Here is a 25585-nt window from a genome sequence, read left to right as displayed (position 1 = left end):
ACCAAAGGTAAAAATATTGCCTTGCTTAAATGCTGTGATTTCACCGAAGGTTCTGGGCGTCAAAAGCAGACTAGATCTATTTGTAGTTTTCTGCGGATTTCTTTGAAGAGAATATGCAAGTTATGTCTACTCTTGATCTCTGACGAGCTCTATCCTAATACCGTTGTGCCTGCCCTTCTCTTCGGCAGTGCCAGGTGTAACAAGGGTTTTCGCAAGTCATCGAGACTGCAATAAGATATAGATGGCAGGAAATATATTTAGGATGCGTTGATTTTCGATTCAGGAAATTCCAGGAAAAGAGAACATCATCAATTTTTGTATTGCAAAAAGCCACAAATCATGCTTTGCATTTTGAAAAGTTTTGACCCTTGCAAGGTTTTCCTCGTCTTCATTTACCATGTGCAGCTTCCTCGGGGGTAATTATGATCAGCAGCTTGTTATCTGTCTTTCCTGTTTAGAATAGACTCACCTTCTGTCTTTTGTTTCTTGTGTAAAAGAATATCCCATGAAGAGTCGGGTTTCTGACGGCAGAAAAGAACAGGTAAAAATTGACTATGTACAGATAATGTGACCCATCCATCTTATTCCCTAATATCCGTTTGTCGAAGGAGATCTTGGATTGATGGAATCGTCTGCTTTTGGGAAGCCGAGTGGGGTTCCAATAAAGATTCATGCTCTGGTGAAATGTGCTGATCCTGGGTACCAGCCATATGCCCTTGAGAACCTCCATAGTTGGATCGGGCGTGGTTTGGTATCCATGTGTCTCCAGTTCCAGGAGTTTCTATATAGACACCTTGTGCAGATGCCGTATCTGCAGAACTCGCCACCACATTTACCGGGAAAAATCCGCTGTGATTAGATGGTAGGAGTTGATTGTGGCGAGTTTCTGCACGCGATGAATGCGCACTGGCTTCTATCTGTTGGGTAGGGGTCCCGCTAATCAGGGATTGGGGTGTGTCTCGATGTGCTGGCGGCTCATAACCCGTACATTGGAGCCCAATCTGAGCACAATTTTGGCCTATTTACGTTGTCAATGAAGTCCTTATGCGTGATTGAAAAAGGGTTCTCTTACATGATGGCCTCTGCTCGTCGCACTTCTTTTTTCTTTGTCGGCAGGTAAAACAACCCGTCTTGGTTCTCCGGGTGTATATGCGCTTCCTCGTTCGCGTCGCTTGATTTTCACGATTAGGGCTCGTATCACAATCACCTGAATTATTTAGAGACCCGGTAGTGTGTGTGCTAGTCGTGCTATGAGCCTGTTGCTCTCGATTCAAAGTAACATCCGATGATCTCATCGCAATGGTTCCAACAGGCTCTCTTCGTTTATTTTGACTCGCGTCTCCTGCCTTATCTTCCGGATGTGTCTCCAAAGACAGTGGATTTTCAATCATGTTTCCATTGACCTTAGGAGATCCTGGGACGCTCCGTGGCTCACTTCTGGACAGTGCAATATCTTGGCAGTTAGCAGATGGTACTATCTGCTTATCAATGCCCCTTGTGGTGTGAGTCACGGCCCATTCCTCACGGACAGGTGGAGAAAATGTTACAGAATTTGGAAACCCTGAGTTCTGCAATGTGTCCATGTCTAATTGGTTTTCACGTTGACACGAACTGCTTTTGTGCAACTGCCGGAGTAATCCATTTCGCTTTGTGCACCGGCCTTGGGTTCAGTTCTTTGGTATATTCTCTCCTGTGAACCTCTCCAGACCGTGTTCCGAATGGAATCCAGATCGTTAGAGCCGGCAGTATTTGATTTATCTGTCAGTTGATGCCTATTGTTTGCATCCTGTAAACTCAACCTGCCACATTGAGGGGCCTGTGATGATTGGTTATCCGATTCAACTGTGTCAAGTGCGATCGGTCCTGAAGTCTGCCATTTTTTTGGAGAAGAGGATCCAGAAACGAGACCCATCGCTAGGGAAAGCTGGGAAGAACCAGCTAACTGTTTGGGTTTAGAAGACGCCAGGGCTGGAGAAGGCTTCGAGATAGGATGTTGCTCAAGAGAAGACCGTTTTCTCTTATTAGACAAATGTCCAGCCCCTTGCTGGTATAATTTGGATTGCAGGGAAGAATAGCTTCGGTCTTGGCCAGAGAATTGATAATATTGACGCCTAGTTTCTTTTGGTGATAGAAACTGGTGCTTCTCGAACCACGGAACTAAGTTCCTGGTCTCTTCGTCTGTCCATGTATGCGTACGAGCTTTATGGGTTTCAGTGACTATGCAACACTTTTGTGTACCTGAGGGGGACATACTCTTTCTTCGTTTGCCTTGCTGAGGTGTTTGAGAGCTCTCTGTATTCTCGGCCGGAATTGACGCATCCGAGCTGATCTCAGCATGATTTGGGGAATTTTGCTGAAGCCCGGACGTAAGGTCCTTCTTCGCCAAAGTATCCATTCTTTTAGATAGCTCCACAAGTACATTGTCGATTGTTTCTGTCACTGTGGTAGTTACTTAGCAGAGCGATCGATTATTTGCGAGGGAATTATAGAGTTGTACGAACAATCCACGGTTAGAGCTTTCCAATGTGATATCTGAGCTATTGCCAACTTGACAGTATTCATCTCTGACGTCAGATCGCCCGGATATGATTGAGGGTCAATAAGCTGTCGAGGAAGACCAGTGGCAATAAAGTCGTGGTCATCTTTTGACAGGATAACAAGTGCGTTCGCCTTTTCAATCCGGACATGGTACTCCCCGTTTTCCTGTAGCTGGGGGTTATATATTGGGGAGCGTAAAATATCGACCCAGTTCACCGTACTGCATTCCGCCTGTTCAATCTCCAATATTTGCGGCGCGCACTTGCTGAATAGCGAACTAATCCCGGAAGCTTTTATATCGCTGATGAGTGGAAGTCCGAAAACTCGCGACAAGTATATACCGGCTTGCAACACAGTTTGATATGGCTGTAAGAATTCAAGGATGGAGACCAGTTTGTCCTCTGGCGGACTGAAATATCGCGTGACGATGTCTTGCTCTGGATTGGGCGTGCTTGCAGGTGCGTTCTCTCCCGGACCTTGGCTCTTCGGACGCATTTTTGTGAATTTTGTCAGGAGGCTGGATATAAAAATATGGAAAAAGATAGCAGAAGGACATTAGATTGGAGGGAGCCGGCCTCGAAGTTAAAAGAGTCCGACTTAAGCACATGATAACAGTAGAGTAAATGATTGCTGCGGCCAGCCGATCGTCGCCCACAAAGTACCAGGTTATTGTGGAGCTCTATCGCGACTGCCCAATTAACTACCCGCCAATAGGCTCAGGCAGAGCATTCAAGCCCAGCAGTGACAAGTGTGTCTTTGGGGCAGCGCCTCCACTTAGCACGGGGGATATTCCGGTGTTCCGGCCTGCTATGTAGTCGCCAACGGCGCATAGAGACACATAATAATTGGTTGGAACATCTTTGCCCCCAACTAATTTGAAGGTGTGATCGTGGTCTAAACTTAAATCCCTGTACTAAAATAAATGATACGGTATGGAGCAAGTCGCGTTAGCCCTCTAGCAAGCCGTATCCTAATATACCTCGACATTTCTGTAGGGCTTTTCTGGACCTCGAGCTGAGGTAGACAGACTGCCCTAGACCAATAATAAATATACCAAATCCTTTTTGATTTACCCGGGTGACCCATGGCCCGGGCTGCACGCTATTCACACCAAATTTTGCCCAGCCAGTGCGCCTTTCAAGAGAAAACCAACGAAGTAAGGCCTGCTCTCTACTGACACCACCCTGGTAATCAAATAGGGCGTTACATTGCATACGCTCCCGGGATTTCACGATAACCGTGTAAAAGCTTTTGGCCAGTAGGAAAAATGGTCAACAAATTATAGTGTTGTACTCCGTACATGAACACCTCCTCTCGGGAAGGAGGTGAATGCGTGACAATTTCTACATCCCTGTCCCTGCCGGTGTACTCCGTATTTCACGGTATGATTCAACGGGGCTCTAATAGTGCACGGCTGGCACGGAGCTGTTAGAGACTAGCAGGGCCGCTAAATGTCCCAGGGTGAGCCATATTTCTCGACTTGACTACGCGCATGATGTGGCACTGACTCAATCTCCCCGAACTCTGAAAAGTGGATCTCTGCTGGCGCATCCGGTGGAAACAAGCGTCTACTTTAGCCGCCCGAATGATTAAGGAGCTAAGGTCCTCTTTTGTAGGACACTGTTCCAGCCATGCCCAACTTATCATTTACATATGGGTTCGAGAAACGGGGCTGGCAAACTCTCTGTCTGCTTATCAATTTCTGTCCGAAGAGCAAATTTAAGGCACACTGTGTTACAGGGTGTAGGAGTCTCGTATTCAGGGATACAGGGAGACTAAGTTAGGCTAACTAATTAGTTACCTAATGGCTGCTGACTAAGGTAGTAAAGACCGGTACTCGGAGCAGCTTTCCCTGTGACATGGGTTTATAAATATTACTCTATTATGACATACGCCGAAAGTAAACATCGATATAGTTTGTGAGATAGTTTAATGCTCTACATAGTCTTCTAATTGTTGTCCAGTTTATCTGTAGGCACACCTGAGAGCGGACATCATCTGAACAAGAATCGGGCTGGAATCAAGCCAGATCTTCCCCACGGTTTCTTAACCCCAAGACTATGGTAATTTTCTATGACTTAATTATCAGACAATGAGGCCCAATATATACAAGTTTCTAATCTAAACAATACAGCTTAGTTACGTATACGGGTCTACAGATAAACTGTTTTCGAAATCTTCTCTAACATTGATGAGGTTGCTGATTCAGTATTATCAAAAACAAAGTACCCAAAAGGAGAGAAAAATAATAGCTAACACAGATCAGGATTAGAATTCTTCGAAAACAGAGCAAGCATAGGTAACATCAGCTGATGTTGAAGCATGACTCAGAATAGATAGGGAGGTCGGATATTGGCGTGTGATAGAGGCTGAGTGAATATATGTCTTCGACGCTGGAACGACTGGCAGAGTCCTAGTGACATCTAACACAGATGCACTACATAAGCTGCCAACCGTCAGGCCATTTCCTAGTGTGCAGGCAGATTTGTCACCATTCTCATTGAAGAAGGTGACTACGCCATTCTGATCAACCTGAATCCACGCAACAGGTCCTTCATTGTCTGTACCACAGGCGTCTACCTGAAGGAAATGGTAATCTTGACGGTTGCCATCTATAACTTTGCTTAGATCTAGGGATAATTTAGTATTAAAGTAACGAATAATATCAAGCACTACTTACCTGAACAATCGGCTCCATTAAGCAAGGCAAAGGACTCAGAGTAGCCTGTGCAGCCATAATTATTATTAGACCATATCTCGCATTGGCCATCGTGATCAATGACTTGGAGGAAACCGGCAAACGTGACAGATGCAAAGAATACTGCGATGAGCAAAGAATGAAACAGACGCATCTTTAGGAGATATAAAAGATAATTAGAATAATGGGAGTAGATAAATATTATTAGAATAAATATCTTTGTTATATTCACTTTCAGACGCCAGGCTCTGAAACGGATCTCAACGATGACCGCCTAGGCCCTAGTCTGGATACCTGAAACGGATCTCAGCTAACCGAGCCATTTTTGTCCCTTTAGACAAAAATACCCGAGATATCCGAGACTCCCTTAAGTAAACGCAACACATCCTATAATTCCCTGTAATTGAACTATCCGAAACTTTGGCTCTATCAGAATGGCAGCCCCAAAGCAGGCTTTTTCAGAGAGGAAGTCTCTTAGGCAAAAAAGGGACCGCCGTAGACTTAGCCTGGAGAAAAAGCTATACGAATACAGCAAAATCTGCGGCGCCGATGCCTTCCTTGGTCTCCGTATCAGAGATACTGGCCGAGTATTTATATTTCACGCAGACACGTCAGGGTTTTGGTCTTTTTTTGCCCCTCATCTGGTATATCCCAATAGTGATCCCCAAGTTAATTAAGGCGCTAACACTGCTAGGCCACGTATTATCCGAAGCCAATTCAGAGAACAGGGCGCGACCTGAAGTGAATTAAATTAGCGTATGGAGGGGGAAACAATCTCTCTGATGTATCTACTAGCTATCTATAAAATAGTAAATCGCAAACACCATTATCTCTTAACTTTCTCCTACTAAAGCCTGGTAGGTGGCTCGAGATCGAAAGCGTATCATTGCATTAAACAGGTACCTAACAGTTGCTTCAGCTATACTGCACGAGAATAGGTCTAGGGCATATTTCTCCGTGATTCATTTTAAGCGCGGCTAGCTTTTACCTCTGAAAACTGAGATCACAGGGATGGTTACACTAGCAGTCTGAATTTCGCGGTAGGGGTGAGAGTTAAGCCAATAAACTATGAAGTAAACTAAGTGCATTCCAACGAGAAACCTAACGACAGAAGGGAGAGAAAGAAGAAGGAAGACAGTATGACGAAGGAGATTATATGTTCGCATGCCATGTGCCTGACAGGATCGTCACAATACGTAGACTATAGTTTTTTGGCTTTTCGTATCCATTTCTCTAGAGCTCCTCCTCGGATGGACTCGCTGCCGTACTTGTTCTCGTAGTGTCTTGCCCTCCAGGATTTCTCATAGACACCGACCCATCGGCATTGCTGTGAGGATGTGCTGTTCGTTTCTGGGCCCTAGAATCCTCTTCGTGAATCGCGCCTTTCCGCTTCCCAGTGTGTATATTATAATACATCAAGTAGTCACGCACTTCTTCAATCGATTGGTCTTCTCTTATTTCCACGTACGGTAGAACCTTTGGTGCTGCTAGCAAAAAGTGATAGTTCAATGCTTTTTGATACGTTTGATTCACATCAGGCATAACCAAATCGTATTGATTGTCAATCACTAGAAAGTTGTACTTGTCTGTGAGGTCTTGCAAGGTCGATCTGAGTATCCAGTTATCCCCGGAGAGAAATTTGTAGTACGCCCGCTGGTCAGCAATATACAGCACAGTCAAAGCGGGATTGGGTGAAGCATACCACAACTTCAGCATTTCGAGGAGGTTGCGGTGATGAGATATTTGGTGTCTGCAGTCCAGTGGCATGATCTGAGACGGGTCTTCAAAACCTGCAGCAAATAGAGATGGCCCAAAATCCGGGGCTCTGTATGTTTCTTCCACTGATGTAGTGGCCGTGGTATGACTTGCGTCAGCCTCAGGGGCAGGTGCAGCTTGGCTGTTGTCGGCCACTGAAACATCAATGCCATCTGGTGTTCCGCTTGGATATGGTTCAAGATCGACTGGGGTGGAAATGATTGATGGTTCGATGTTTATTTGAAACTGCCCAAAGAAAGACACCAAGATATCTCTCACTACTCCAAGGGGAGAGGGGTAGTGAGCTTCTGAATATGGCGTGGTGAAGACCTGATCGAAGAACAGATTCTCCCTTAACCTCAAAAATTGGCTATGGGTAGGGCTGTTAAAGCGGACCGTCGCCATTTCGTCCGCCTGATCTGTGGTGAAATTCGGAGTCGGAGTTGGGCATTGCTCATGACTAGGGAGGGTTTGGAAAATTGATCGGAGTTTTTGTGACATTGATCTAACATCTTGGGATGTTAGGACACAAAGATCGTCCTCACATAGCCCTTCTATAATATCCTTCGATATACTGCAATCTGGGCCAGAATGCGATAGCTCTTCAATCTGAGGGGAGTAAAACCCTAACTCTTTGGATAAAAGAGCTAACCTGTGAAGATTTATTGGCACAAGAAGGCTTCTAGAGGCTAGTTTTGGCTGGCCTCGGGATGGGGGTTTGACGAAATGCCTCAATCCGAAAAGCCACAGTTGCATCAAAGCAATTGCAAATGACATATCAGAGCTCCATCCATGTCGAAAAGTATGCTCCGATATCTGTATCTTAGTGGTGGTCCCTCCTTTTTGAGTCCACTGCCGGCGCATTGTTCTTGTGAAGTCTTTGAACCGCGGGGGACAGAGCTGATGTAGCGCTCTAACTGGGCCTGAAAGAAAAAGTGTGTCTTGCAAGAGGGTATTTAATGATGTTAGTCTCCCTGTCGTTGCAATGAGCTGAACTCGTAGGGTTTCTCTGGCCTCTATTGCTGTTACCAGAGGAAATAACTGGTTTGTTCGCATCAGATTTTCTATTCGGACACGGTCTTTAAGCGAATATGTGGGCATTAATCCTTCTATGAGCCTGACAGAAGTAGGGTCAACCAAAGGAGCTTTGTCTGCTGTAAAAAGCTGTGACCATTTCTGGTGAATATCAGACAAATAGTGGTAAATAATCTAAAATTGTTAGTTCGCTATGACGTCGTAGAATACAAGACACTTACGTCGTGGCATTTGAAGCCGAGAAGTCGCTCAATTTGCGAGCATTTAAGGGGCTCCCACAGTCCGATATATGGAAGTAGCTTGTCAAATGCTTGAACAAGGAGCTTAATACGCTGAAGGCGGCGAATATCCTTTCGCCGCCCCTCTGATTCAAATTTAGCCCACCACTTTTGCTCTTGCGCAAAGTTATGGTGAATTTGATGTTGTCTGAGCGTACGATAAATTTCTCCATCGGTAAGTTGTAAACTCTTCGAAGACTCCTCCTGTAGCTGAGTAAGAGATTCACGAGGGAGATCTACTAATGTTAGACACAATTATATCCAATATTTGAATATTGCATACCATCAAGATAAATGTCCGTTAGCCAACAGTCTTTCCCAAATGCTTCTCCCGCTTTTACTCGATGTATCCCATAGAGACATTGAAGCTGTTGGTTGCCTTCGAATACTAATCGTGGCTGAGTGGTGGGGTTCAAAAGAGTCTCTGAAGAGATGCCCGAAGAAGCCAATGCTTGCTCCAAAATATTCGAATTGACCAAAACCGCAATACGGTGCTCCGGTTCCAGATTGCCGCATCCTTCAATTGTGAAAATAGATAAAAGTCTTTCAACATTTTTCTGACTCAAGTGTCTTTTACCTGGGACCTCGAATTGGAAAAATTTGAAGTTGACGACGGCACGGCCTTTAAAATATTGAAGACGTTCGTAGGCTAATCTATTAGCCCTATCGCTCAGTGACTGTTCAATCTCCATTTGTGTGGTAGTATCTGAAGTAAAGTATCGAGAGACATTTATAAAGATAGATCTGAAACGGAGCTGCCCCACCAGTACATTATATAAGCAGGCCCTAAACGAGATTCAAGCCCGACCAGGCTAGAGTCCACCCAGACACTAGAGTCCACCCAGACAGTATAGTCCCCCCAGACACTAGAGTCCACCCAGAAAGTATAGTCCCCCCAGACACTAGAGTCCACCCAGACAGTATAGTCCACCCAGACACTAGAGTCCCCCCAGACAGTATAGTCCCCCCAGACACTAGAGTCCACCCAGACACTAGAGTCCCCCCAGACAGTATAGTCCCCCAGACACTAGAGTCCACCCAGACAGTATAGTCCACCCAGACAGTATAGTTCCCCCAGACACTAGAGTCCACCCAGACAGTATAGTCCCCCCAGACACTAGAGTCCCCCCAGACAGTATAGTCCCCCCAGACACTAGAGTCCACCCAGACACTAGAGTCCCCCCAGACACTAGAGTCCCCCCAGACAGTATAGTCCACCCAGACACTAGTCTCCCGGAGGTTGCTTAAAGTAAATATATCTAGCCGGTGCATAGGTTCTCGAGCATCTCGCTCTACATATACATACAGTGTATTTCTAGCCCCCCACCCAGAGAAATAAATTCAACATGCTGCTAGTACACATATAGAGCAAACCGACTTGTTTTCAGCCCCGTAAGACGTCGGCAGTTTTCCACTTTCCGGTCTTCTGTGATCCTTGCAGAGCCCTAATATACATCAAAATTGAGTGCTTCTCCAAGAATACATCCTTTGGCAGAGATATATTTTCTAGAGACAATTCTTTGACCAAATGCTTTTGTACAAAATGTTCCAGATCCCTGCCTATGAGCCAGCAATCACACACACATAACCGTTTAAGGCGGGGGAGATTAGCTGCCAATAGAAACTGGAAAAGTGCCACGCTATCAACAAGTTTGAGATGGGTTACATTGGCCATAGCCTTATTAGCCAATGTCAGAAGTGTGCATGCGGTATTCAAGCTAGCATAGAAACCAAAAACTTCGAGACCTTTGATTAGAATTCCCTCGCCATTAGCAGAGTTCATTGCCTTGAGGATGGTATGAAAATGAGTCGAGTACGATCTTTCCCAGTCAATGAACAGTTGACTCGTAAATCCTAAACATTTGTTTTGAGGCAAGTTGTCGAACGAAAGTATCACGGTTGATAGATACCGAAACCTCCGTATAGAGTCACTCATAATACGGACGTCAATTCTGTCTCGCAAGATCGCTTGTTGCTCCTGAGAAAGACTACTCAAGGAAGCATGTAATTCAGTGTACGAGAGCACCTGACCGTAGGAAATCAATTCACTTTCCTGTCTGTCTCGAAAATATTCTTCAGATGTATACACGCAGGTACTGAAATAATCGAAGTAGCTGATACCTAGGAAATTTAGTCTATTTGCGGTACATCATGCATCCTCAACATACAAGGATCGAGAAGTTCACATGCTTCATAATGGAGGACTCTCACATTGACTGCGAGTGGTGAGTGGGATAACCTGCTAAGATTATCCAATCCTCTTAAAGAGAAGGGAATTTTGATTCTTCGAAAAAGCAGAGGAATAGCCACAGCCCTACACCTTCTATTCACAAGAGACAAGGCAGCAATAGACGACAAAGACAAATTATTGATAATCAGCTCCATTATCTCAGCAGGCAAATAAGAAGCCATATTGCAAGAAGACATTGCAGTTGCTGTTTCCCCTAATGATGCCCAAAGGGGGCTGAGATATAATCTGACGTACTGCTCCCGTTCAGGATCCGGCGCCACCCACAGCGGGAACTGATGTGGGGAATGCAGAGGAAGGATCCAAAACCGGCTCTCTTGTTTGAAACAGATCCGGCCCCGACAAATTGCTGATAAATTAGAGAACTCTTTCCTAAGGAGTTTACTATTATTGCTTAAAGCAAATATTACTAGCAACTGAAACCCGCTACGTCGCGTAAGTCCGGACGTACCTCAAGATACTCTAGCTAACTATTATTAGAATGAGAGGAAATATTACCTGGAAATGTGTGTCATGTGAGGAGCACTGTTCGCTTCCTGTGGACATCAATATAGTGCATCATTTCCCCGGCCTATATACTACGAAGATTTGGGCTTTTCTGCTTCCACCCAAAAGACGTATAAATGTCTATACTCTCTGTCAACAATGCGCGCTTGGGAAAGGCCACTATTCCCCTGAGGCCCAACTTCACGTCATCTGGAAGAAAAAAAATCAAATGCACTTTAACCGGAAAATCTCATGGGCGAGACAAGAATGGGAATTTTGGGTTTTGTACACTGAATGCCAGAGGATGTGTGAGACCATGGAGCGGGGCTATTTCTCATTTCACCTTCTTGAGAATACGGAAACTATGTGAAGTAGAACCTAGCTACTTTACTTGACTCCAACAAGGCGTATTTTCATTTCATTCAAAGCGTGAAAATTAAATAGTAGCTAAACAACTAAAGGAAAATGGCCCTCCACGAAAACCGTGGTCTCCCAGAAAACCTTGGCTTTGATCTCGGACACCATGATCTTCCCTTAGTTAGCTCTTTGCCTGAACTGTCCCTCTATTTGTCAGAAAAACGCCGTAGTCAGAAGAGGAGGTCCTGACGTACATCGGCTCAGAAGAGTCTCAAGCTCTAATACCTCTAATAACAGAATATGTCAATGACAGCTAAGACGTTGCAGAAGAAAATAGTTCAAGCTTGGTAGACTTTTGGTAGGAATCGCATACCCTTCGCTATTTTAGGTTCCAAAGTATAGTTAGGGTGCTACTTGTAGTACAACCAAAAGACGATCTCCCTAAGAAAGGGACCAGTGGCGACAGACCTGTATACTAATCTTGAAGGTTAGACTGAGCATTACCAGCGAGCCAGCACGAGTAGGAATAGTGACACGCATTTTTATTACGTATCACGGCTATCAGACCGAACCTAAACCAAAGTCGAAACAGAGGCCTTCGGTGCGAACTCAGCGAGACCAATCGATACGAGCACGATACAGAGCGTAAAGAACAGGCGCGGACAGGACAGAAGCAATTATGACCTGAAACTTTAACGCTAAGTTAAATTAGGTAAAGTACCACCACTTTGCGGTATCTCGCCATTTTTGGTATCTGTCGACAGGGATGGCCACATATAGTGCCGGTCATATGACCTCATCCACGACCAATGCTACCAACCAGGAACAAAGCATCGAAACGCCTTCGGGCTCCACTTGGAAGATACACCTGCATATTACCACGTTGCATTCCACGCTAGGGGGTAAAAGGAATAAAGCGGATGCCAAGAACTGGTTCGTCATATCGTTCCAGCCATATAACCTCACCAACGGCCAGAACTACCAACCAGGAACAAAGCATCGAAACGCCTTCGGGCTCCACTTGGAAGATACACCTGCATCTCATCACATTGCATCCCACACTAGTTGGTAAAAGGAATAAAGCGGATGCCAAGAACTGGTTCGTCATATCGTTCCAGCCATATAACCTCACCAACGGCCAGAACTACCAACCAGGAACAAAGCATCTAAACGCCCTCGGGATCCACTCGGAAGATACACCTACATCTCATCACATTGCATCCCACACTAGTTGGTAAAAGGAATAGACGGATGCCAAGAACTGGTTGATCGACATCCATTATTGATCACGTAGCTAAGAGCCATGATAGCACGGAAAAGATCTCAGAATAGGGAAACCAACAAGTAAATAAAAAAAAGGAAGAAAATCTTAAAGTCCTAGTAGGTGTAGGCTATATGCAGCACATGCTGAAGCTGACTACTAGTCTGTTATGATTTCCACAGAAGCCTCGTCTTCGTCTTGAGCATACTCTTCAGTGTGATCGTACCAAACTTTCGCGCCTTCCAGAACGGCCCTGAGGTCCCGAACCTTTTCCTCTCGCTCAGCAACCACTAACTGCAGCAAAAGAATCAAAGATTGCTGACTCTGATTCTCTTTTTGAAGCTCCTCTATCCTTTTCCTATCATCCGACGATCGGTCATCACTCAGGCGCCGAAGCAACGATTCAACCATAGGAGTCACTTCATTAAGAAGTGACTCCAATTCTCTGACCTTGCCTTTTTCGAGGTCGAGGTCTCGAGCCATAGCCTGGCATAAGTTGGATGTATATTGTGCAGAAGCCTCATGTTGGGAACGAGTGCTCTGTAATCCGGAGGCTACCTTCTCAAGTTGTACGCAATAAGCTCGTAGGCTTTGGATGGTTATAGAATCACACCTGATTCTAAATTCCAAATGTCCTTGATAGTTTCTAGACTCCTTTTGATGGTTGAAAAGGCTCTCTATCAGCCTGCACATGGTACTCTCCTGGTCTATCCGTAAGCAGCGTCTTCACATCGTTATGGTCAAAACCTACCTTGGAGTGCGAGATATCACTAGGATTAGCAGACATTGTTTAAGATAGTGGAGGCTTTTGGGGGTACTGAACTGAGGATACACCCCCTTATTATTAATACTTAGGAAGATCCAAAAACTGATCTCTACAGAGCGTCAAAATTGGCTCTGAGAGAAGGTGCTGCCGCATATATGCGACATCATTTTGGAACCTAATGTCACCCCGCACGAAGTGCGCAGCGAAATCAGCGCCAGACCCGCTCATCCTCCTTATAATAAAATGGTGGCCTTGTATTTCCATTTGAATTATGACATCAAGTAATGGAATTACCAATCTGCTACTCCCCACCTATGGACCAACACTACAACCATCAACTTGAACCGATTTCCGAGGAAATCACCCCCGCAGACCATCATATCCTTCGCTGTGGAGGTACATCCTCAAACCTTGAAAGGCTGCCCTCCCGATTGCAACACTCAAAGAGGCTCTCGCCTTATTCCAAACAATACTTCGAAAGTGTTGCATATGAAATGAGCTACCTCAGAGCTGAGATCCAATGGCATAAGGAAACAAAGCAGATATTTCTCCGATTTCAACAAAATATGACCGAAATGTTCCACCTTATGGAGGAATCCCTTGCTCAAACTGCCGCGCGTTTGCATGAGTCTGAGACACGCTACTTGGACTTGTGGAATATTGGTTCCAAAGATATTATTAGCGAGATATAGGAGCGGGAATAATATTTGAGCTAGATAGTTATGCAACAAAGTGATTCGCTAAGTCTTTGAACTTCTCGATTGTGTCCAGCTCTCGTTTCAAAACATCATTAAGAATGCCCTGAAGTGTCTCAACGGAATCCGCAGTACGGTCGACCGATTTCTGTATGAGGTCCAATTGTCTATAAAGCTCCTGGACTCTCACTTCGAGGGCTTTTAGGGAGGAAGAGACAGCATCGGCTGCGGCAGTATCATCAATCATGCCCTGGGAATTGCTATTTCTATTAGTTAAAAAAGAGGATATGATATTAATTCGGGTCATACATAGAGGACATTGGCTGGGGGCTGTTCAAGTTAGTTCTGTATTTGAAGTATTATACAACAAGAGACATACACGTCTATATTCATATGTTCCTCTTGCTGGTGAGAGGAAACAGTCGTAATGTCATCCTCCATCAAAGAAGAGATGAAGTCCTCATCAAGTAAATCGGTCCATATGCAGTCGTCCATGTATAGATCAAATATGTTCTGTTCGTTTGAGTGAGACATAGCTCTTTGAATCGGAGCAAGAGGGGTAGTAGATGTGGACCTTTTTATAAGCACAGTCAGTGCCAGCTTTTCAGAACGGGCTAGTTGGTGTTGGATATGAGATGTAGTTCATTGGCTCTATGAGAATCCCGGAACTGAGACGCACCCCTGTCTAGTAGATGGCACAGTCAGTTTCCGCTGCGCTAGGTCAGCCAGGGTGATGGAATTTTTCGCCCGGTAGTTTTATCTAGCTGTTCTGAAACGGCGCATACATCGTATATATACACTACGTACTTGTTCACTTGAATTACAACTCTATCAAGCGGTAATCAAAATGCAAAATCATCAGAATGTATCCTGGCTACATACCGGAGTCGGCGATGATTCAAGACCCGCCGTCTTGGACTACGGACGACTCCAGCGAGTCATAGCCGAGCTACCTAATCCTAGCGAACAACACCCGTCCTTTTGTGTCTTTCTAGGCGGAAAAGCCAGGGAAAATTACCTCCAAAAGCTGTTCCCAATGAATAATATAAAAAGACGACCTTCGTCTGCACATATCAAACTTCGATACGACATCGCATCGCTGAATGGCGGTCGGCCTATTTTGTTTGCCGATGGATCAATCCCCTCTGGTGATCGACCTTTGCCACGACTAGGTAGCGGAGCAAGTCTCCCCATCACCTGGAATACTTGGCCGAGAAGTATCATCACGGCCTTATGGGCACGTTTAATCTTCTTCTTTACTGATCTTGTTTGCATTTTTATTGATGACGACTCGGCCGTTTCCAGTGCAACTGAATTCCTGTCTCAATGTTCAGAGCTTGGATCTGCCTCCACATTTCCTCCGAGTGTTCGTCCGAAAGTTATTCTCTTTTTAAATCTCCCCGGTAGCAGATATACTTGCCTACCGGTGAGCATTGAAAAGAACTTTGAAAATGCTACATACACGGCATCTTTCTCGGGCATAGAGACAATCGACCTAGGTCCCCGCGAAGTTTCCCCAGCTGTACAGCATGAAAAAGCTAAGGCTACAATTCTTCGGCATTTAGACGTCATATACGCTGTCCGTCATGCCAACCATGCTTGCATTAGTGGAAAACATATGCTAGCATTATATCAATCCGTGCTCCAGCATACATTAGGGCATATCAGTGACCCATTCGATCTAGTCACAGTCACTAGAGAGAATCGGCCTGTTTCTCCGGCGTTGAAGTCTCATCTTGCGCACTACCTGGAGATTGGCAGGAGGGTGGGCTTTCAACCAGAGGACCTAGGCCCAACTATTTCTTCGGCTTTATTTATGGACAATTATGTGCCAGAGATGATAGGTATGTCTTTACCTACATTGGGAACAGAAGCTAATATGGATAGCTCTCGATCCTCATAAGGTTTTCCGGTTATACCGCAATGGTGTTCTTGGAGCATATCGGAAATACGCGCGCTCCCGGGCGGACTTAGAGGAGATCCTAGTACTAATTGAGAATAGCTTTTCTACCTTTTTCGAGCGCTTCCAGCTCGAAGGGAAAACAGCTGCGCAATTACGAAAGGAGCAAATGATGTCCGAGAGTGGTAAACTTTGTCGCTTGAGGAGCAACACAATTTGCCTCTATTGTCTTTTCCGTACCGCTCAACATGTGCTCGCGTGTGGTCATACGTTATGCGACCGCTGTGCGCAAGTATTCGGGAATCCGACTCCTGGGGTGGAGTATCGATTTACTATAAAAGGGTGTATTTATTGCCTTTACTCAAGGCCCCTTATTGTGGACATGCTTCCGCCAACCTCGAGTCCTACAATCCTAGCTATCGACGGGGGTGGTGTTAGGGGGGTAATCCCATTGGAGTTCCTTGGTTTAGTACAGGAGCACTTATATCCTTGCACAATCCAAGAAGTAGTCGATCTCGCTATTGGGACTAGTGCAGGTGAGTGTCAAAGTACGTCAAGGCGCGTATTAATTATTAAACTGGTACCTAGGTGGTATAATAGTTCTGGGACTGTTTATAATGTCATGGAGTGTTCGCAAGTGCTCTACCACTTTTGATGAGCTAGCCTGCCAGATTTTCCGTGAGAGACGTCACTCAAGGTTGCTCATGTTACTTGACCACGTCCACGCAAATACTTCTATCCTTAGACAGGTCGTTCAGTGGGTTCAATGGCTGCTTTATGATAGCTGCTATGATTCCAAGGTCTTCGATTCCGCGTTGCAAGCTGCTTTTGGTTCCCACCGGCGCGTATTTGGGAGTAGCAGGGACGATCCACCAGGGCCACTGCGCTCTGGGCCAAAAGTGGGTGTGGTGACTACGAGTATTTCCAAGGACGCCGGTACTTTCGTGATCGGAAACTTTAATCGTGATCAAAATATTGGCGATCGGACTGGTTGGTGTACCAGCATGACTAGTTCATGAGCAACGGCTAAAATTGATAGGGTACACAATAATACGGCCGGATACCGACTATGAGCCGACCGTGCGGGATGCGTATGATCCGGGTTTACAAATAACTACTTCCACCCTGCTAACAAAGAAATATAGGGGCAGAGCAACCGCCGCCGCGCCTTTGTGAGTTTTCCGACTAGCCCTGCAGTAGTTTGCATTAGCCTAAGGCGCAAGCTGACCAAAGCGCCAAATAGTTACTTTACCCCTGCCGATTTGCAGGGAATAGGCTCCTTCCAGGATGGCGGATTGAAGCACAACTTTGCCGGCGGTATCGCGTGCGACATAGCCCGAGATATTTGGCCCAAATTTGGCGAATCTATTAAGATATTATCACTAGGTACTGGGGTAGTCGACGACCCCCATGATCAGACCCCACACTTCCGCCATATTTTTCGAGATAGCTTTTTACGCCGTGGGTTTGATGCATGGATGTCGACGTTGGATACAGAATATGATTGGAAGAGAATGGAGAGCCAGGCAAATGATCTTGATCTGCATAGACTAAACGTGTCGCTCAAGGGCACGCCGAATTCTATTGATGCTGTTGACGCCATTGATGATTATCGCAATCTATTATTCCAACCCGGAAGCGCCCGGAGGGCTCGTGAAGCTGCAACTATGCTGCTGATCTCCAGTTTCTACTTTACACTTCTCGATTTACCGGATAACCCTGTGAATCCTTTCCGATGTCATGGTATTATACGCTGCCGGGGTTCAGCACAGAAGGTCGTCCAAGCCCTCCAGCGCCTTCATCCAGAAGGATTAAACTACGCATCAGACAGTGGGGTTATTTGTCATTTTGGAGGTATAACTGATATTTGCCACTGCGGCCTATACCGCTATCCGATATCTTTCCTTGTGTCCCACGTCGACTGCAAGATCAATCTATATTTACAAACAAGTTCGAAAAGACGTTGGAGGATCTCGGGGTTTCCAAGTACAATGGCCTCAGTCGCTGCAAAGCAGGGCTTACGATCTCCGTTTGGTATTGATCAGCACGGATCCAGTACGATACCGTGTGGTAGCTGTGATGTCATTGGGGCTAATGGCCTCACATGGGGGAAGCGGCGCAGGAGGGGGTCAGAAGACACGGGCAGTTCGGGATCCAAGCGAGCTTGCCTAACAGCAGACTAAAACGGCTCCCTAAAACGGCTCCAAGTCCTAGGCCTTTTATGTTAGATCCGTAAGAATCAAACTTCTCCTCTGGCAATATTTCGTTCCTACCTCTCTCGATCACTATTATTCTTGTATCAACATGGGGAAAGGCGATCGATATAGGAAAAGAGCGACTACACTCCTATCTAAAAGCCACGAGCTTGCGTTTCTGTGTCAGGCTCAGGTTTACCTCGCTCTTCATCACCCTGATGGACGGTCTATTGTCTATACTTCCTCAGAAGATTGGCCTCCCCCTGATAATGAGCTAGTGAATATCCCCTACAGCCCTGATGAATAATTTTACTTACAACTAGCTAGGAGAGACTTATTCCAAACATACGTCGTGAAAACTTTTCCACTATGAACAAAGCCCGGGCGGATTCAATTTCAAAGTCGACCTCTTACCTGAACCGGCTCCTTGAGTACCTTGGCACTAGAGAACAGTTCCTGAAACAAACGGCCGATCAAATGGATAGTCTGAGGGGGCAATCTGAAACGGTTCTTCCAAGATCTCACCCTTAGGGAATAGCTTCTGAAATCAGCGCATGATAAATAACTAGAAGTTATTACTATATATAATATTGAAGGAGATATATCAAGGGAGCTATTGCTACTTTACCGAATTCTAAATATCTACAAACTATAAACCTATCTTGTTTATCATGTTCAACCTGAGTATTATGAATCCCCCTGAACTCCCCAGAGGGAGTTTATACCTTGGCTATTAGCTTACTTATGGTATCATTGATAATATCCCGCTGTTGCCGAACGTTAGGGTCGCAACTATCTTCTTCAACTGCGTTCTTAAGAGTGCGATTCTTTATATTGAATCATCTCGTTTATGCAAGATCGTACGGCCGCTTACTTGGACTGCATTCGATATCCCGACTTCACCTCATTATATTTATCATTTTAATGACAGCTAATTGCGTTTGCAATTTTGTCGGTATTCACACCTATGCAGAGGCAGCCGCGAAATCAGCACGCTTATCTGTAATCAACTTGGTACCACTATTCCTGGGCGCAGGATACGAGTTTGGGGCTCGGCTTCTTGGAATTTCTCTGAACACCTATGGTTTTATACATAGATCTCTGGCAATTATGGCCTCAATAGAGGCAATAATACATATTATTATTATTACTCGGACAAGCGCAGTGTCTTGGTCTCACAGAGTTGACTTTTATGGATTACTAGTAAGTCCCTAATCTCAAGCCCTTTCATACTCTCTAACATTTATTTAGTCCGGATGTATGCTACTCTCGCTTCTTATTCTGCCATTGGTCCGAAAGAGGGTATACGAGGTCTTTCTCCTTACACACCTGGGCTGCGCTGGCTTCCTTGTTTACGCAATATGGCAACATACTCGAGCGGCTGGTTCAAAATTTGCAGTCTTTCCTCTTTTATTCGCTATAACTGTGGCTGTTACTGAAGCCTTACAGTTATCTCGTGTGGCTTACCGGAATATGGCTATTGGGAAAAGTCCAGCCATACTGATGCTCCAGCCATTCATTGGGGATGTTGCTCGTCTAACCATAAGACTTCCTCGGCCCTGGCAAGTTCGTGCAGGTGAACGTGTTAATATAGGAGTACCACATATTGGTATCTTCTACCTTTTCCAGGCACACCCATTTGTAATCAGCTGGTGGGAAGATGATCTGATAGGACGGGCGAGTTCAATTTCAATTTTATTTCGCCCACGCTCCGGCTTTACTAAGAGACTTTTGGAGCGTATCGAACCTAATAGGGGTATTGGGGCTTGGATTGATGGTCCATTTGGACCCTCGACTATCAACTGGAGGAACGAGGCACTAGGAGATTATGGGGAAATATTCATGGTCGCAACGGGAATTGGGATCGCTGCCCAACTACCATATATAAAGGAGATCCTTGACGGACATGATAAAGCTCGTGTGCGTACGCAAAGGATCTCGTTGGTATGGCAACTGGATAAAGCTGGAGACTGGGAGAGTGCGCGCGATTGGCTTCAAATGCTAGTCAGACAAGACAATGGCCATGTGAGTGCTCTAATATGTGATTCTCAGGCCTGATTTACTAATTTAATAGATCCTACATGTTACAGTCTACGATCAGCTCAGGTCAGATGCCAGAGAATTTGTCCGACGAATTGGGCAGAATGACTTGATTAAAGTCTATAATGGTCTCGTCAATTGGGAAGAGCAAATAAACAACCAGGTCAAGAACAAAGTCGGAAGAATACTTGTTGCTGGTATGGCGCTATATGTTCGATGACAGGAATCAAGCTCACATTTAGTCTAGTATCTGCGCGTACTCAGGTGCGACATCAAATTAGAGACTCGGTGCGTAAGCGGGTGCACGAAGGTGTTGAGCTATTCGAGCAGGAATTCCAACCGTGGAGTCAAACGGGAAGTTGGCGCACGTACCTATGGCCGTAGCAGGGGTACATGGATCCGTTTCAGGGGACAGGCCCGTTTCAGAATCAGTTCTATAAGTTAGAGGATCTTCGCAGAGTAGTGCAACCACAAGCAGAAAATAAAGAATGCAGTCTCCCAGAGCAGAGTTTCCACATATATCTCTTGAAACGCGTTATGTGCGGATGATTGTTGAGTCCGAGCAAGTACCATGGAAATATAATATTCTGGCAAGTTCCGCGCAGTGGATCCTCCTAGCCGGATATCTCGTACTACCGGGAACGTTCACTTCTCTTGAAAAGTCGGACAGCCTCAATGGGACGCTTGAGGGAAACAAAGCTGGAGAGGCTATTTTGAACACTATTCAAAATCCACCCCTCTTGGTGTTGGCATGCTTTCTTTTTGCATTGGGAGCGGCCGTGATGGCATGGCTGTTTTGGGAATACCAAAACAATTATATATGGCTCGTCAACCGGTTGTTAATGTAAGTCCAATAGCATGAGCCGCTATACAAACGTTTACTTACTACAATACCAGACCTACTTTGCTGAATTCACTGGCCGGATTGCTCTCAACTATTATTAACCTCTACACGGCGCATAGTGGTGAATGGTCAATTATGTCACTCCTAAGCGTCATAGCATCTGCGCTCGCTTCCGCTATCTCTCTAAGTCTCGTCATAATTTACAAATTTGGGAAGCTGGAGAAGGTGAAACAGAATCATCGCCAGGAGATAATGCACTGAGAACAAAGGGAAATTAGGACATTCCGGAGGGTTACCGCAGGCCTTACTCATTTTAACAAGTTGCCCGGGCGACTAGGAGCATGTAGCACTAGGGGTAGGTCATAAAATATTCAAGACTTATAAAAACCAGTCCAGGTCTATAGAAGAATAAGTAGACAAGGTAAAATAGAAAGCTGGTATTTAGTGACATTAAGACGTAGGCTAGCCTATCCGCTTATGTAGCGATTCTCTTCGCGAAGTTTGATAGTCTAGTTTCACATGGTTTGCGGATGAATATTTTGCTTCTTTTGATACAGTATTTCCGGAAAACGGTGTCACCACCTACACTCTGTCATTGTTTCCTGAACCCTAATGCCAAGATCCACTAGTATTAGTTTGGAAGTCAATCGGAATATCGATTTTACGAGTACAGGATTTTACAAAACAACGTTACATACATTGTGTCTCATTTGCGTCTGGGTGATCGAAGGTGGCAGAATCTTCCATAGCAATGCAAACAAGTCAAACAATGATTGGTGGATAGCAGTCTCGCGGCTTCGGCCAGCTGTCATCTTTCCTGCACCACGTCGTCGTCCAAGTGGCAATCCTAGTGCTTACTTTGAACCTTGGAACGCTGACAACACGAACTGTGATCTACAGTAGTTACCCTTCGTTGCTTACTGAATACTCATGATCCTGCTGATCAGTCTGTCAGACAGAGTTTCCCTAACTGATGCGTTGTAGCACCCATCGTGTTCCAGCTAACATGCGATGGTACCACACCTAGGCTCCTCAGTAGCATCTGCTGCATTGAAGGGATGACTCACGCTGCTTTCGGCAATGACGATACCTACCAATCTCAGCTGCCTTATACATGGGATCAGACTCCCTCGTATGCTCCTACCCCTGGCCGCGAATGCACACCGTCCTTAATTTGCTCGACTCCTGACCCCGACCAAATATTTAGTGAACGTTCATCGCCCTTTCACCAACCACAGTCTGAGCAACTAGGTTTTCGGCAAGTGGATCCACAGGATGGTGCTAGAGGACATGAGGATCAACAACTAATTAATATTCATTACCAGATCGAGTGGAGGGTAAAACTAAACAACCGGGTTGTGGCAAAGGACACGGAACAAGACCTAGCTCTACCACCTAGTTCTTACTGGGGACGGATAAGAGAGTCCGCTGGAAATGTTCTACGGAGAAATATCGCCCGAAATCGACGGGTGAGACTCGATGATATGAACCTGGTGGTATTTGTTCAGGAAGATCTCTGGCCCTAGCCTTGAATCCTTCTGAAAAAGTAAATTATTGGGTCTTGACAGAGAAGCGTCAGACGATATCCGGTCCTGACCAGGACCTCTGAGACACATTAGGTGTGCGCTACTTGATGTCGTCGATGGTGGATCATTTATCATTGTCCACTGACGAAGTAACCTAGTAGTATGGAACGAAAAAATGAGGGGCGGTTGATAATATCTTTGCGGCGTCACTGTAGATCGAGCTTGGCTATTGTAACTCAAAGACTTCCACGTGAAAGGAGGTCGGCCTTACACGTCTTCGTAAAGGGCTGATTCTCGCCGAGGATCGTCTTAGTTCCAGCACCTCGATGACTCGCACAAAAAGCTTCTCTGCCTAATCCAACCAGCCCTAGTCTACGTCGACGCCAGGCTGGCCACGCTCGTGAGCGTGTCGAGATGGTCCGCACCGAGCCTCGTATACTTTGCATACTTTGCACGTATGGGGCTAACCAAGGACTCAGACGGCGTGGAGGTGCCACTGATGCTCTGGCTGAACGAACAGGAGGCAAAAGTAGCTTTAAATCAAGGAGGGGAAGCATGATAAAACTACCATCCGTGCTACTAGGTGTCAGGTGAGTGACGTAGGCGGTGAGCACGGCGGAGAATAGGCGCTAAAATCATGCACTGAACACTCCTACCACAGTGGCCCTCACCGTCACAATACATCATCCTTCTATCGTTCTCTGTACCGTTATCTGAGGTCTGCTGGATATCAGTGCAATATGACACCGAGACTACCTATGCCAAAGTCACGTTCTATTAGCGGACAACGCAAACCTCAGAAAAGGAAGAGGATTGTCGTGTCATGTACCGAATGCCATCGGCGGAAGCAAAAGGTAGGGAACCTCAGGAGGTAGCTCAACAAAGGTTTACTAAAGGTTGAATAGTGTGACCGCCAGTACCCATGTTGCAACTGTATCAAGCGAGGTACGCAGGTATGTGTACTTCCGAAAGCAATCTTGCGTATTGTCTGATTGGCGACCGCAGAATCTTTGCCAATATGACGCTGAACCGAAGGGCTGCCAAGCCACACGAAGCGGTTCTGGTGAGGGTGATTCTTCGGAAACCAGCCGTGGCACGAATATGGTTCATATCTGCCAACCTGCTGAACCGAACACCGAGTGGTCTAGCGAGTTTCAGGACAAAATTCGAGATTTTGGATACTCCAGCCACGGCAATTACAACTCCATGAGCCTATTGCATACTGCTGAGCTGTGTGGCGGTCAGGCCACTAGTTTATCTAGCTCCCGTACCACAAACCAGGCCACTTTCCGAAATGATGCGAACCGCAAGTATAAGGAAGCAGTCCGCCAGCTGCCCTCACAGGCCTGCATCGACCTCTTGGTCCAAACATTTTTCTCCGACATCAATTGGCAGTACGACCTGCTTGACCAGGAATCCTTCAAGGAACACCTGGTCGCATGGAGAGAGATATCATACTCCGACCTTCAAGTGGGCTTCGAAAGATTAGCGCTCGAAACCGTTGTGTTTCCAGCACTACTCTTTCAAGTCCTCGCACACGCCCTTCTTTTTCACCCTCCTCATGATGAAATGATCGGTTCTCTCATTACCATGGCTGATATGACCTTCCATGATCTTGGAGGCGAATATAGCGATACAGGTGCTGACTTACTGGCACTAGTGGGGAAAAGGGATATAACAATCGCCACTGTACAAGCAGGTTTGCTACGAGCCTCGTTCTTGAAAAGCAGTGGTAAAGTTATTGAAGCCTGGCATGCACTCGGGGCAGCAATCCGCGACGCACAGGAGATTGGTCTACATACCGGACGAATTGTATCTGATCAATCTCCAGTGGGGCCGAAGCGCGGGAGAGAAAAGGTCAGTCTCGTGGGTCACAGAGTCTGGGTGGTCTTGCATATTTGGGACGTCCACATGGCTGTCGTTCTCGGCCGGCCGATCGTCACCGATATTCAAATCGATCACTTTGCCCGCACAATAGAGGATGAGGAAAAGCAGCGAGAATTATTTTGGCATTGGCAGACCGAGACCGAACCCCCTCGACCATTTGATATCATCCTCGCCGGCTATAATGTGGCCTATCGATATTTCAAGGACATTCACCAACTGGAACATAACGGTGCTAGATCACAAGACTACCCCATTGTTGAACACATTAGCGCTGCAATCAAAAAAGGCTTAGAACGTTTACCCTCTTGGTGCCGTCTGGAAAATCCAGACACGAAGTTTGATGGATTACACGGGTGCCAATGGTTACCAGTTGCTCGAGATGGACTATCGTCGCTCATCCACTTTGTTATTCTGGCACTTCATCGACCCTTCATATTCTCTGTTGCCAATAGTCGCACAGAAGCCCTGGAAGCTGGGAGATCCGTTCTTCGTGCACAAGAACGACTATTTGAGCAGTCAGAGCCACGCCAGCGCAAGGTGTTTAATTTTGTCTATGCTTCTTTCGATGCGATTGTTCTCATTGCAGCACTCTGCCTTGTTCCGAACGAGGATCGTGAACAACAAACAGAGTGTATCGACGTTGTTGAAAGGGGGATGCAAAGGCTGAGCATAATTGGCCAATCCAATTTCATGGCAAAGTCAGCACATGGCGTTGTCTGCAGCTTATACCGTCGTTTAGCATATCGGCTCGGCATCTCCGAAATCGTTGAAGACACTAGACCACCTTTCACCAGTCCAGAATGGATCCCGCCCAATAGCGATACAGATCTTTCTCATAGGGCGCCGTCAGAACCTTTTGATGCCGTTCTACCTCCGCGTCCTACCCACGACCTATTATTCGATCATCTTTCAATAACACAAGTACCGTTCACAGATACACCCGACAGGTTTTCCTTGGACCCGCTTACTGTCAATATTACAGATGGATGGAATTTTGAAGGCGACTTCTCAGATACCAGCTTTTGGAGTTTGATGAACGGACTTAACCATTGAAATGTACATGTCCTTAGTTGCAT

At 45.8% G+C, this 25585-nt stretch overlaps 7 protein-coding genes across 7 annotated transcripts; 2 read left to right on the top strand and 5 right to left on the bottom strand.

Annotated features, from left to right (window-relative positions):
* Nucleotides 1-1847: 1847 nt before the first annotated feature.
* N7459_010106 (uncharacterized protein) lies at nucleotides 1848-3033 on the bottom strand (the record flags this gene model as incomplete). The annotated part of the gene is made up of 3 exons (XM_056949274.1): nucleotides 1848-1942; nucleotides 2254-2439; nucleotides 2502-3033. 3 exons carry the CDS (start codon nucleotides 3031-3033, stop codon nucleotides 1848-1850), a joined length of 813 nt encoding a protein of 270 aa, XP_056795207.1.
* A 1773-nt stretch (nucleotides 3034-4806) lies between these two features.
* N7459_010105 (uncharacterized protein) lies at nucleotides 4807-5390 on the bottom strand (the record flags this gene model as incomplete). The annotated part of the gene is made up of 2 exons (XM_056949273.1): nucleotides 4807-5168; nucleotides 5219-5390. The coding sequence occupies 2 exons, from the start codon at nucleotides 5388-5390 to the stop codon at nucleotides 4807-4809; spliced, it is 534 nt and encodes a 177-aa protein (XP_056795206.1).
* Nucleotides 5391-6469: 1079 nt separating this feature from the next.
* On the bottom strand, nucleotides 6470-7492 carry N7459_010104 (uncharacterized protein; the record flags this gene model as incomplete). Its single annotated transcript, XM_056949272.1, has 1 exon — nucleotides 6470-7492. One exon carries the CDS (start codon nucleotides 7490-7492, stop codon nucleotides 6470-6472), a length of 1023 nt encoding a protein of 340 aa, XP_056795205.1.
* Nucleotides 7493-12815: 5323 nt separating this feature from the next.
* N7459_010103 (uncharacterized protein) lies at nucleotides 12816-13443 on the bottom strand (the record flags this gene model as incomplete). Its single annotated transcript, XM_056949271.1, has 2 exons — nucleotides 12816-13142; nucleotides 13408-13443. 2 exons carry the CDS (start codon nucleotides 13441-13443, stop codon nucleotides 12816-12818), a joined length of 363 nt encoding a protein of 120 aa, XP_056795204.1.
* Nucleotides 13444-14142: 699 nt separating this feature from the next.
* N7459_010102 (uncharacterized protein) lies at nucleotides 14143-14612 on the bottom strand (the record flags this gene model as incomplete). The annotated part of the gene is made up of 3 exons (XM_056949270.1): nucleotides 14143-14377; nucleotides 14427-14447; nucleotides 14497-14612. The coding sequence occupies 3 exons, from the start codon at nucleotides 14610-14612 to the stop codon at nucleotides 14143-14145; spliced, it is 372 nt and encodes a 123-aa protein (XP_056795203.1).
* Nucleotides 14613-14964: 352 nt separating this feature from the next.
* Nucleotides 14965-18200, top strand: N7459_010101 (uncharacterized protein; the record flags this gene model as incomplete). Its single annotated transcript, XM_056949269.1, has 5 exons — nucleotides 14965-15961; nucleotides 16005-16553; nucleotides 16606-16980; nucleotides 17171-17189; nucleotides 17657-18200. The coding sequence occupies 5 exons, from the start codon at nucleotides 14965-14967 to the stop codon at nucleotides 18198-18200; spliced, it is 2484 nt and encodes an 827-aa protein (XP_056795202.1).
* Nucleotides 18201-23723: 5523 nt separating this feature from the next.
* Nucleotides 23724-25562, top strand: N7459_010100 (fungal specific transcription factor domain-containing protein; the record flags this gene model as incomplete). The annotated part of the gene is made up of 1 exon (XM_056949268.1): nucleotides 23724-25562. The coding sequence occupies one exon, from the start codon at nucleotides 23724-23726 to the stop codon at nucleotides 25560-25562; it is 1839 nt and encodes a 612-aa protein (XP_056795201.1).
* Between the last annotated feature and the right edge of the window lie 23 nt (nucleotides 25563-25585).

This window comes from Penicillium hispanicum (genome assembly GCF_028827665.1).
Source record: "Penicillium hispanicum strain IBT 35686 chromosome Unknown utg000009l_segment0_segment0, whole genome shotgun sequence".
Lineage (NCBI taxonomy): Eukaryota > Fungi > Ascomycota > Eurotiomycetes > Eurotiales > Aspergillaceae > Penicillium > Penicillium hispanicum.
The sequence above is the reverse complement of the archived record's forward strand: the minus strand, read 5'-3'. Positions and strand labels throughout refer to the sequence as shown.